Source organism: Hipposideros armiger, unplaced genomic scaffold (assembly GCF_001890085.2).
Source record: "Hipposideros armiger isolate ML-2016 unplaced genomic scaffold, ASM189008v1 scaffold_88, whole genome shotgun sequence".
Taxonomy (NCBI): Eukaryota; Metazoa; Chordata; class Mammalia; order Chiroptera; family Hipposideridae; genus Hipposideros; species Hipposideros armiger.
The window spans coordinates 3,733,714-3,746,120 of record NW_017731438.1 but is presented as its reverse complement, the minus strand read 5'-3'; the positions used below and the strand labels follow the sequence as shown (position 1 = coordinate 3,746,120).

Genomic DNA, 12,407 nt, shown 5'->3' with positions numbered 1-12,407 from the left:
GAATAAAGTACTGTCGAAGCAAAATGTTTTTAAAAGCTCATAAAAACTATCCCTATAATCTTCAGTCCTAGAGTCCTAAAGCATTTGTTAGTGGTGGGATGGCAGGCTCTCATGTATTTGTAAGATGAAGATCTGTGAGGCCCTTTATTATTGTCAGAATTGAGAGTATGACAAAAAGCCCAGACCACCACAGGATTTGATGAAAATATTGCACAAAACAGAAAATGTATTCGTTCATTTAGTTTATTAGTAAAATGGTGAGGGTTAAACGATGTACATTTTAGATATTTTAGTGGGCTCTGTTAAAAGCAATCTTGCCTTTAGGAATTTCTTTGAAAATATATTGTCATACATTTTGAGTGATGAATTGAAATAGTCAAAATTTGAGTTGTTTTTAGATCCAGGGGAGACTGACTTAAGTTAAGTAACATTTTATTTTCGTAAAGGAAATGAGTGATGGCAAGACAGTGTTTTTGGTATAACTAAACGTCAAAGCGTGCAATGGAAACCTCCAGAATCCTTGAGACAGAAACAATGTCAAAATCAAAGGAGGACAGGGCTGGGGAGTGTCTGATTACATGAACTTACCCTCCCTCTCAGGCTGCCTAGTAAACATGCATTTAACAGACATCTCCCATCGGATTGTTGGCTCTCCCCAGAACCAGCCCCCATTACTGATACAGTAATGCAGAGCTGTTACGGGGAGAGTTCTAGAAACATTGTGACTGGAGGTGGCGTTTTCAGAGTTCATCTCTTCATCCCCAAAGTAGTTCCTTGAGAGGGTAGGATCTATATATTAATCTAATGTTTGAAAAGAATCAGTCTTTTATACTTTATGGACATAAAAAACTTCAAGTGTTTTGCCTTTGAAATAAACTGCTAAACCAATTTTTAGTGATAACAAAGCACTCATTTGTTTCTAAGTGAAATCTCAGTAATAAGACTGTCATTTGTGTTGTCTTGTTAGGATATAGTTGAGTACATCGGATGTGCTTTTTGTGATGTTCTTAGTAAACTGTAAAAGTCTGTGCAAGCATCCTTGTTTTGGTAATGGCTATTTGTAAATCTTTCAGAATATTCTGAGGAAAGGAGGCCATACTGAAATTGAACCTCAGCATTTCTGTGAAGCTTTTCAGAGAGAGAACGACACACTAATGGTCATCATCAGAAATGAAGATATCTCCTCATATTTGCATCAAGTAGGTTTGGAAATATCTTTCTTACAAAGAAATGTATTCCAGTTATTACATGATTGTCAGCCTTGTCACTGCCTTTATTTAGGGAAGAAATTAAAACATGTTATCTCCGAATCTAACGAAAGATAATGGGGTTGAGATAATGTGCAATAGGATACTATATTACCAAGGTATTCATAGGACAAAATGTTTCAGAGTTTAATCTTACTTTAGAAGGATTTGTGAATATTTACCTATTAGTTGAATACATGTAATTGTTTCTGCCAAGAAAATTGAACTTACAGGCTTAGGTTGGGTGTACAGTCCTGCTGTTGGGAGGTCGTTAACAGCACCGACACAGGTAAAGCTGGAGAAGGGGATGATGGTGTGAACTTGTTAACCTGTCTGATTACAAGTACAAGTACCCCCAAACCTCAGGTACACTGTTCCCTCATTATCTCCAACCCTTGGAATTATAGAGACCTTTGTAATTAATATTTTTAATGAGTTTCTAGCATTGGTGATGAACTGAGTTAATATCCCTCATGTGTGGCAGAGTTACCCATCAGTTATCAGGGTTCAAGGTATTTTCAGCTGTTCCTGGATCTTGAAAATCCCAGATAAAAGTGACAAAAGCGACCCAGTGAGCCTGTCTTCATTGGGGGATCCTTTTATGTTTAACAGATTCCTTCTTTGCTGAAGCTGAAGCACTTTCCCAGTGTCACCTTCGCTGGAGTGGACAGCCCTGAGGATGTTCTCAATTACACCTACCAAGAGTTGTTCCGGACAGGAGGCTTTGTGGTGTCAGATGACAGAATATTAGAAACGTTAACGTTAGGTTGGTCTTTTAATTTCCTTTCTTTGAAATCTGGTCAAATCAATTTCTTCTCACCCCAAATCATGTCCATCTCCACCTCTTGAGGGCTTACTTTTTGCCACATGCTTCTAAACCCTTTGTACAATTCTCACTCCCAGTGTGCTCGCTCTTAACCTCTCGTTCTGCTTATCTTCATCCCCAACCCTGCTCCCAAGTCCCTTCTCTTAGGAGTGCCTACACGAGTCACACAAATTTGAGATTTTGTTGTTTTTGACTTCATCACTTGCCAAATTCAAGTCAGCAAGTCAGCCCCCTTTTCCATGTCTGTTGATGCCATGGAAACCTACAATGGCTACTAAAAGTCTTCTGAATTCCCTGCTTGAACATATGTATACAGTTGACCCCTGAAGAACACGGGTCTGAAATCTGTGCATCCACTTATACTTGATCTGAGCTGTTGAAGGGTCAGCTGCAGGTCGGGAATCTGTGTATGTGGGGGACCTACTTAAGTCATGTGGATGTCGGCTGCACGGACAGCCAATGCCCCTAACCCCATGTTGTTCAAAGGTCAGCTGTGTGATTCACTCTTTTCCAAATGTCAGCACAGGGCAGACACTGTGTATGGATGACCAAAGCCTGCCCTAGCTCAGGTAACACTTGTGGGTCAGAAAGAGGAGGATATACCTTAACAAGCACAATTCTGTGCTTAGAAACCTAGACATTCACTGTTACAACAGGACCTCCTGTGTGATGTCTGTGCTGCTGCGTTCGAAAGTCTCATTGCTAGGTGCCACAGTGCCGTCCTCAGCAGCTCTCTGCTGCTGCTGCAGCTGTACGTTTGCAGTGCAGGGTTGTGAGCCTGCCCAGCCACACATGGCACTGATGATACACACTCTAACACAGGGTCTTAGTTTTACTAGAAGTAATTAATTGCTGGGCTTTGAGTAGACAAGCCAAAAATCTTAAAACAGAACTTATTCTATTCTGTAGTTCAACTGAAGGAAATTGTCAAAACCCTGGAGAAACTAAATGGAAATGGAAGGTGGAAGTGGTTGCTTCACTATAAGGAAAATAAAAAGCTAAAAGAAGATGTAAGGTAAGGCTTTTGTGTGAGGGTTCTTCTATTCCTCTTTGACGGGGTGGGAATACCATGCAATGCACCCTGAAACCCTGTGTGCTCTGGACGGTCCTCCAGCCTGTACTACGGTGGAAACCACCTACGTCACTGAACACAGCTCTGCCTTAGGCCTGCTGACTGCTATTGGATTTTGGTTTTATAGTAGGGCTTTCAATGAAGCAAGCGAAGTAAAGAAATCAGATATGGGGGTCCTAAAATATCCATAGAGTTAAGTTCAGGCTCCATCCACTACCATCAACTGTAAAAAATAAATGGGCTGCCACATCAGTACTTATTAAGTCATCACATTTCTAAGTAGGACGGAAAAAATGGAGATGAGAAATCATCCTGAATTGAATTTTACCCTTAAACAAGAGACTATCAATAGGCAAACCTCCTTAGATGTACAGCTGGGACCTTTAAAAGGAGAATATTTTTTTGATTTCCTTGGCTGAAGGGCCCCCGGGGGTGGCTCTTCCATATTAAACATGTGCCTCCAGGTTCTAGGCAGAGTGGAAACAGGGTCTGGATCTCAAAGCTGGACTTGGAAAGGATAGATTTGACAAGCCATTTGTTTGTTAAATGACTATATCAGGCACTGGTGGGTGCTGTACACCACTCATGGCATTCTAAATTCATGGAGGAGAGACAGTAAACACCCTACTCTAATGTATTAATGTGGAAATGGAAGCACAAGAGGACAACAGACCTGACCCAGGGCAGACAGTAGGTTGTGAGGCTAGGCTTCCACCCCACAATGTACATCACTAAAATGACAGTTATTGGGATTCACCTACTGCTTTCTCCAAAGGCCAACAAACCTAAGTGTGAAAACAGCTGAAGCTGTGGAAGTACTTGAGCTCCTGAAAGGAAAGATGGCTTAGAAGTTCAGGAACTTCTTGTACTTAGAAGAGGTGCGAGGACAGGAGGACAGCCAAGAGCTGACAGGGTCCAAGGCTGTGAGCATGAGTCCACAAAGAATGAGTTAGCCAGCACTTCAGAAAAAGTTCCACTTCAGGAATAAGGAGAGAAGCAAACGAAGCCTGAGATGCCACAGCACACCTGTGAAATTACTGAGGATGAATGAGTGCAGCACTCAAAGGACTGTGGGTACACAGAAATATATCACTATCACACTGTAATATGCTCTTCAAATTATACCAGTCTGACATAATGAAAGTACATCAGAAAACTCATCATATCCTTTGATCTTTTTAATAAATTAAAAAAAACCCAAAAACCTAGCTTTTAAAAACCATTATTTCTACAAAGCTGTTTATAGCCATGGGTGGTTTTCAGTAACTACAAAACCAGCCTCAACTCCATTTTTAGGCAAATATAAGAAATAATGCCCCACAAAACTTGACACAGGAAGTAGAAGCGTACAGTTTCTATTTACAGTAATAAGGAACATAGAAAAGTTGGTATCTTAAAACTATGTACAGTGTGATGCCAACCATAAATTGGTATGTACAAAAGATAAAGCCTGGAAGGAAATTCATTGTCATGTGGATCGTGCTTGTCTAGAGTGGGAGGGTAGGGGGTGGGGGGGTAGTATGTAGGATTTAGTTTTCTCCAGCAAACAGGACAGAGGCATGTGAGTGACGGACAGGACTGGAGGGATGGAATCAAGACCAAAGGTAGAAATGGTTAAGTTAAAATTTTCCTCTAAAATAGGATGGAAAAAAGTAACAAGATTTAAAGGAAGGTGAGAAATTAAGGAAAATCTAGCTGTCCCATAATTGTAATGAGAAGTACAGAAAAGAGGTTTTAGCAGAGATTTGGAACCATTGCTATATAATAAATAATGCAGTAAGGGGTCCAGTGGAAATTCATCAAAGGCTTGCCTAGTGACATTGTTGGATGTGGTAGTAGATGTTGGAATGAGGACCATATTTTTTTTTTAATCTATTTTTAAAATTCGCTTGTGATGTTTTGAGGGAATGTGACAGGGCAGCGGCATCTAGGAAGACAAGTGTTGTAAAAAAAACAAAGGGGATGGGCCAGCCGAGTGGCACATTGGTTAAGAGTTGGCTTGGAACACCAGCTCTGAGCGGCAGAGCCGGGTTCGGATCCCACATTAGGGCCAGTGACGCTGCACCCTCTACAGCTAAGATGGTGAACAACAGCTCCACTTGGAGCTGGGGTGCCATGAGTCGCCGGCGACAGCGTAGGCTGCAGTGGGACTGGACGGAAGCTGGTGTGAGCTTTCATGAGCTGCTGTGAGGCGCCATGAGCAGCCGTCCAATGGTCGGCAAGCGACTGTCTTACCCGGGAAGAGCACAATAATACCAACATGCGCCAGTGAAGCAACGTCCTCCACTAGACTGAAGAACAAAAGGACAGCAACTTGTCTGTTCCCCTCCCTCAATTCCCCAATAAAATCTTTTAAAACAACAACAAAAAAAAACAAAGGGGACAGAAGGGGTTAAACTAGGAGTATAAGTATAGTGAAGGAAGGAAAAGATCTAAAAATAAAACTGAAGATTAAGATAGTTAAAAAACAACTCTTTCACTGAATCTAAATTTAACATTTCTACATATTTTCCAGAGTGGATTCAATTGCACATAAGAAGGACTTAATATTGAAGTCATATCAGAGTGCAAATATCATTGAATTGCTTTATTACCACCAGTGTGACTCTCGCTCATCAACAAAAGCAGAACATTTGAAATGTTTGCTAAATCTGCAAATTCAGCATATCCACACCAGGTTTGCTGTCTTCCTAACGGGTACGTCACAGCCTTGATTCTGTCTCATTTTCATCCAACGCCAAAAATAGGTCAGCTCTAGAAATGTCCTTCCAAGTGGGGTCACTGGGTCTTGAGATGTGCGTGGCAGTAGCCACACTAGCCGTTAGCCTGGTGTTTCCCGAGTGCACATATGGCCGGGTGTGGGGGACGGTGGGTTTTGTTCAGTAAATAGCCCTTCATCGTCTCCTACAAGTACTTAATTTTATATTTAGCTCTAATGTTTTATGTGCATCTTATCCAAACCTTTAAAATTATTATGACTATAGTTGTCATTCCTCAGTGGTTTTCAGCATCCCTCCTACTCCCCAGGGAGGGGGCTGCTCCAAAAGCTTCAAATGTTTTTCTGCCCACATGTACTAGGGAGTTTCAGAAGATTGTGCTACTTTTAAAAATGTACATTAATATGCTGAATAAGTATGATGTACACCTGAAATGTCAACTGTACTTTTTTAAAGAACGTTAATGAGTTTTTCACCAAAAAGTTATTTTTCTTTTTACAGAAAAGCCTACTCTCTTCAGAGAAGTCTTTGAAAATAGTGGCATCCTTGTTACAGATGTAAACAACTTTATTGGAAATATACAAAAAGTAGCAGCTCCATTTAGGAGTAGCTATTGGTAAGAACACTTTCTGTAACTCCCATGTCAGCTGGAATTAAAGAAGATACTGACTGACATTCTCGTCTATGAGGGACCCAGTTCCAAAGCTGTAAATTGAAAATATCTGTTTAGGGGCGGATGTTGTGAAGTTTCACTGATCAAACTGCCAGCCTCCTTTCAATATCCATTGTATCTAAATATGCGTTTTCACCTGCACTTCATCCTGCTCTTCAAGACAAAAGGTTACACATGTATAACAGTTTTCCGTTTACCCTATTTATAATTTTTGGTTATTCTGTTGTAAAAATGGAATTATCAATTTTACATGGTTCAACTACAGCTTGCCTAGACATTGATGCCAACAAATTTGTATTTTCCCTTTTCTTGAAAAACTTTGATTTTTTTTTTTTAAATGAGAACTTGTGTATCAAAGTTCTACAACTTGGGAGAAAGTGTTCCTTTCACTTTTTTTATGTTTTGTTAAAATGCCTGACTTCGTCACAGGTGACAACATTAGTTGTCCAGTAACTTTCGGTTGCAGTGTTAAATATTACTTTGTTTTAAATTATTTTCATTTTAAACAATGTCTTCAAAGGTATTAATTGAACTAAAGGCATAGGAGATGCATGTTAGAGTGTTTTTAAAGGTTTTACCACCTTTATAAAAAATGTAACCTTATTTGATGTTATTCATGCAACACTACATAAAGTGAAACTTTTTCCCTAAATGGTACAAATTGATACTGAAACAGTACACTACAAAACCAACTCTGAGGCAGTAATAATTGCTTATTTATGGTATTACACTAGAAACAATTTCTACAGTTATCTGTAAAACTCAAAACCAAGCAAAGACATTTGTAAGATCCATACTATCTATTTGGAACAAAGGTTTTTATAATGTTTCAGTTTTAAATAAAAACTAAAAAAAACCAACTTTCTGCAATGACTTTATAGCAGAAATTGGGGACACAATTTCTTAGCAGTTTTTAGGCCACTTAGCAGAAATAGGTTCGAGGAATCCTACCACTTCTATCACTTTGGCCTTGACCAATCAGTCCAGTTCTCATAGACCTGCTTAGTGCTTTTCCCTCCCAGAGTCATGCACAGAAGGAGCAAGAAAGAGAAAGAACATTCACGGCACTTTTTACTGGCCCTTCCGTGTTAGATCTGTACAGAAATTTCTTTCGAAAGCCATTCATCTGCTTTGTGTGTTGTTTTCTCAGGAGGAGGAATAATAGAGTGTTAATTTGACACTAGCTTTTGTTTGGAAACCCATTATATATTTACCCCAGGGATAAGAATCTAATAAGAGGACCATAACCATATTTGGTACTGAATTGATCTGAAATTACTTAGGAAAAGGAAACTAACATTCATTGAGCACCTGCTACCACCTGCCAGGTGCTGTGTGCCCAATATACTCATCTTTCAAGTGTTCATCTCCCCCTTCTGCCTTCCAGCACCAACCCACAAGGCCATCTTTGTTTCCAGACCACCTTCCTATTAACTGTTTTAACACTTAACCAAGCCTTAGAATAATGGGTCTAATCTAGACTGAGCTCTTCCAGAAATTGTGGCCTGGCACATAAGTAGTTGAATGAGGATTATGCAAACAAAAGTCCTGGTATTTTTTCTTTCTACTATTACTAATCCAGCTTGTGCATGTGTCTGCATTACTAGTTCACAATTTAAAGTATAGTGAAGGAAAGGCTTGCTGGAATTTGAGATAACCATGTAGATAAAGTAGTGGTTCTCATCAGGGGCGATTTTGTGCTCTGGGGGATGTTATAATATCTGGAGACGTTTTCAGTTCTCAGGCTAGGTAAGTGGTACTGGCATCTAGTGGCTAAATGCCTGAGATGCTGTTAAACATCCTACAATGCACAGGACAACCCCACAGCAAAGAATTATCTGGCCCAACAACTGTAGTGTAAGACTGAGTAACAATCTAAGTGATTATTACCCCAATTCAGTTATATGTCCTTCAGACTTTTCACCCTAAAAGAATATACTCACGATGTCCATATTCATCTGAGGTAAATGACAGCATGTGCAGTGAGGCCTCTAACTATCAAGGGGGAAGGAGATACCACTTAAAAATGATTTCCAACTACAACTTAACAACAATTCACTTGCTCTTGTAACTGTTGCTATAAGCAAAATCAGCAAAGGCAATAAGTTGCATTTGTATGGAAAATACTTGTTCTAAACCACTACTAAGAATGTATGAGTCTCATGGTTACCTGTGTCAAGAATATAATTTAGGGTCTACTCACAGTGAAGCCAGGTGACAGGGACTCTCTCCATCCACATCTGAACCCACGTGTGGCCAGTAACTGGGCACTCCTCTCCTCCCGCATCTCTCCTAGCATCAATTTTAGCTCTACTGAAGGAAATAAACAGCTGTCATGGCCAGCACAACACTCACAGCTCCTGAACATCAGGACACAAACAGACCAAGCGAGAGGGAACTGGTTTCCAGAGTTTGGCTTTATTTTGCAGTACAGACATCATTGGAGCCATTTGGACACAGACATTGAACTAGAGGCTCTTGTCAAATCAATACCGCATTGTAGCTTGGTCCATGGAAGAAGCCACACCCGGGACAAAAGAAGCTTCTACATTTACCTGCTTTAGGATAGCTTTCGTTTCCTTTGCTCTTGTCAATTAGGTTAAAACACTGCACACAGGCTTCCTCCAAAATGACTGAAAGTCTGGAGTTTGGTTAGAATTTTAGGCCCATAAACCAAACTTGTGGCTGTGCTACATGGGCACTGTCATAATACCTGACAGGACACAAAATGGAAAGCTGTAGGGAAAACTTAGGGATGCTGTCCCAAATTCTGGAATATTCAATTTCCAATCTTAATGTTGAAGAAAGATGGCACGCAAACTACTGATCCAGCTCTGGGGCAGCAGAAGCACGTAACTGCAACAGCTACATGGATTAAAAGATACAAATGCTGTATCAAGTTCTCTGTACTGGTATCACATCTTTTCAAACTTCACTAGAAAAAAAGCCAGCATTGGTTAAACTGTCCAGAGTGTGGTCACCTGCCAGTTCTGAATAGCCACTCCATGAAAACAAGTTAATACATGATATTAGAAAGGGGAGGAATATTTATGGTGCAGTGCTCTGCAGTCTGTTTTGATTACAAATGCAGGCCTTACAATACTGATTTCATACAATATGAATCATCTGCCAAATTTTGTTTGTCCTAATTGGGTGATAACATGTACTGCTGTTAGTCTTCCCCATAGATGTCATTTTTCTTGCGCTTCATTTCCTCAAAATCAAACTCTGATCCTGTCATCCTCTTATAGATGTCTTTAATGTCATCACAGGTTGTCTCAAAGTGAGTTGTAGCATCATATGTACGGGAAATAAAGATCTGGAAATAAAAATTAGAAAGACTTAGGACTATTTAGGGAAGTCGCCCAACAAAGCCTGATAATACCCTTTCCAGACTGCCACACTCACCTGGCTCTCTGTCCCCAAATCTTTTGGTACAAGCAGGTCACTGATGCTAACAAATCTGGAAGAGAAAAAGAACTCAGTGAACAGGTGAGCTGACCCCACACCCACTCACTGCACTGCCTGAAACTCAAAAGCCCAAAGGATGAGGCTGGTGGAGATATGGCTGCTTTAATTGTACTCATGGGGTTAGCCCGAGCATGGAGCCAGAGTCAATCTTGGATTTTATTAATAGCTCGTATACACAGCATGTCACTTACTTCTGTTCAATTGGTTCCAAGAGCTCCAAAGCTGGTCCGATCTCCTTCTCAGGCTCCTTGGTCTCCACAGTTGTGCTGACTATGGCGATGTACTTGCCTTGTGCTGCCACGTTGTGTGCAAAGGAGATCATGCAGACGTAGATATCTGGGGACAATAATGCCACCTCACTGCTGATGTTTGTACACTTGGGCGTGTGTGTGCACTCAGGGCTCACCCACATTTCATTGAGGTGGAGTTAAAATTACTTGGAATAGACAATACCTTCTAACCTTAAGTTAGTTCTATGTATATGGAGACGAACAGGGCCATACACAGAATATGCAACTACTCAGCTACTTTCAGCCTAGTGGAGATCAAGAATTCACTGGCAATGACCTGCCAGACTTGCTCAGAACACTGACATTGGCCTCCAGTTAAGCAAAATCATCTAACGTATTTTGTAATAAACTGTTGAGTATCTCATGTCATTTATTCAATACTGTACTGAAAGAAAAAACAGAATGGCTATATGCTAATTTTGCACCATCTTAAAAATCATAAGTCAAACCATCGTATGCTGGGGACCTTCTGTACTGATTTCTCATTTATTTAAGTAATATAGTATAATTAAAAATCAGTATAAGCTATTCTTGAGTTGCCATAAGAAACTCATAATTCCATAGGATCTACTTGTCTGTATACACTAAGTAACTATTGGGTTCCATTGTCCTCTTTGCATACTTTCACAAAACCAGGGTTCTGCTGAAAGATTACTTTAGTCCAAGTCCCTTTGGTCTAGTAATAATCTGTGACTTGGTTTCCTATATGGAAAGAAAAATTAATACAGATAGCTCTTAACTGTCCATTTAAAAGCCGATAACCCGTTAAATTGAATTTCTGATAAAAGATTTAGGGCTTCTAACTGAAAGGAAGATAGAAAAAGCTAGTGGATGAAAACAACTGCTTAAAGCAAAGATTAGGAATTACGATTTTAGAGCTAAATCCTGATCTTAATCAGAGAAATTTAAGTTGTGTTCTATATAGCACACTGGTAAAATCAAATGTTAAGTATTGACAAATAATGACATAAAAGCAGCATTGTCATCAACTCAAAATAGTGGCAGGTAAGCATAAACCTCCACAGGCACATAATTTTCAAACAGGAGAGAGTGGACTGCTCATCTTAGTTCAGCCTCTTAATTCTACGGATGGGGAACCAGAGTCCCAAGCAATGGCTACAGGCCTGGGGCACGACTCCCAGGGTAGTTAATCCATTTCATGTGATGATTTAGGATCTCTGAGCTGAAAGGGATCCATTACGTTTTGTTTCCCATGTATAAACTCAAGCTTCTTCACTATAATAGAGCAGATAGAATTAGGAATTTGGAATGAAACACAAAGCAAATTATTTCTAACAAAATTCTACAAACATGCTGATTTTCAAAGCCCACCTGACTTCCGGTTGACCTGGTTCTGTGGGATAATGATCTGGCAGGAGTTGGCGTCACTGGTGTTCTTGATGGGGTGGCTGAGGATACAGATAACTCGGATCACCTGACCCACTTTTTCTACCCGATCCTTCACATAGCTGGGGTCACAGATGAGCTGCTTACAGCGAGCAATCTGTAACGAAACATTTAAAGACTAACACTCAGTGTCCGCGATGATTTTAGACACTATATGCCGTTGTCTCTTGACTATAATGTTAACTTCATCAAGTTAACCTGTAGATAATCACTGAACTACAGATTACCTTTGTCAATAATCCCTATAAATTTTACTGGAACGGTGGGACAGATCCATTAATTCTAAATCCTATTCAAATATTAGGAAAACTGTTGCATAGTGATAAGAAGTGTAAATTTTTGAACTGGGCAGATCAGGGTTCAAATCCTGGCCCTGCCCAATCTCAAAGGATTAAAATGAAACTACATTTAGGGCTGTCATTATATAAGGTCTGACAATTAAGTTCACGAACTTGATACAATGATGTTGCGAACTTGATGCAATGATGTTGCTAACTTTTTTTGTATTAAAGGGATTATTCATTATGACTTTGCACCAACTGGACAAACAATTACCGTATTTCCCCATGTATAAGACACACCCTTTTTAGAAAAATTTGGGGTCTAAAAACTGGGTGCAACTTACACAGTGGTTGCAGATTTTTTTACTTGCTTTTCCCATTTTTTCACGCTTGTTGTCTTTGTGCTCATTGTTTCGTACTTGC

The 12,407-nt window shown here is 40.0% G+C and overlaps 2 protein-coding genes across 2 annotated transcripts in view; one reads left to right on the top strand and one right to left on the bottom strand.

Moving 5' to 3' along the window:
• TASOR2 (transcription activation suppressor family member 2) overlaps nucleotides 1-7,395 on the top strand; it is an 82,117-nt gene extending 74,722 nt beyond the window's left edge. Inside the window, exons 19-23 of the mRNA XM_019644550.1 lie at nucleotides 1,074-1,199; nucleotides 1,860-2,013; nucleotides 2,983-3,088; nucleotides 5,661-5,842; nucleotides 6,364-7,395. Coding sequence (XP_019500095.1) covers nucleotides 1,074-1,199; nucleotides 1,860-2,013; nucleotides 2,983-3,088; nucleotides 5,661-5,842; nucleotides 6,364-6,482 — 687 coding nt within the window. The 3' untranslated portion in view covers nucleotides 6,483-7,395. The remainder of the gene's footprint in view (nucleotides 1-1,073; nucleotides 1,200-1,859; nucleotides 2,014-2,982; nucleotides 3,089-5,660; nucleotides 5,843-6,363) is intronic.
• Nucleotides 7,396-8,934: 1,539 nt separating this feature from the next.
• GDI2 (GDP dissociation inhibitor 2) overlaps nucleotides 8,935-12,407 on the bottom strand; it is a 29,198-nt gene continuing 25,725 nt past the window's right edge. Inside the window, exons 8-11 of the mRNA XM_019644552.1 lie at nucleotides 11,629-11,800; nucleotides 10,198-10,342; nucleotides 9,944-9,998; nucleotides 8,935-9,854 (exon numbers count right to left, since the gene is read on the bottom strand). Coding sequence (XP_019500097.1) covers nucleotides 9,708-9,854; nucleotides 9,944-9,998; nucleotides 10,198-10,342; nucleotides 11,629-11,800 — 519 coding nt within the window. The 3' untranslated portion in view covers nucleotides 8,935-9,707. The remainder of the gene's footprint in view (nucleotides 9,855-9,943; nucleotides 9,999-10,197; nucleotides 10,343-11,628; nucleotides 11,801-12,407) is intronic.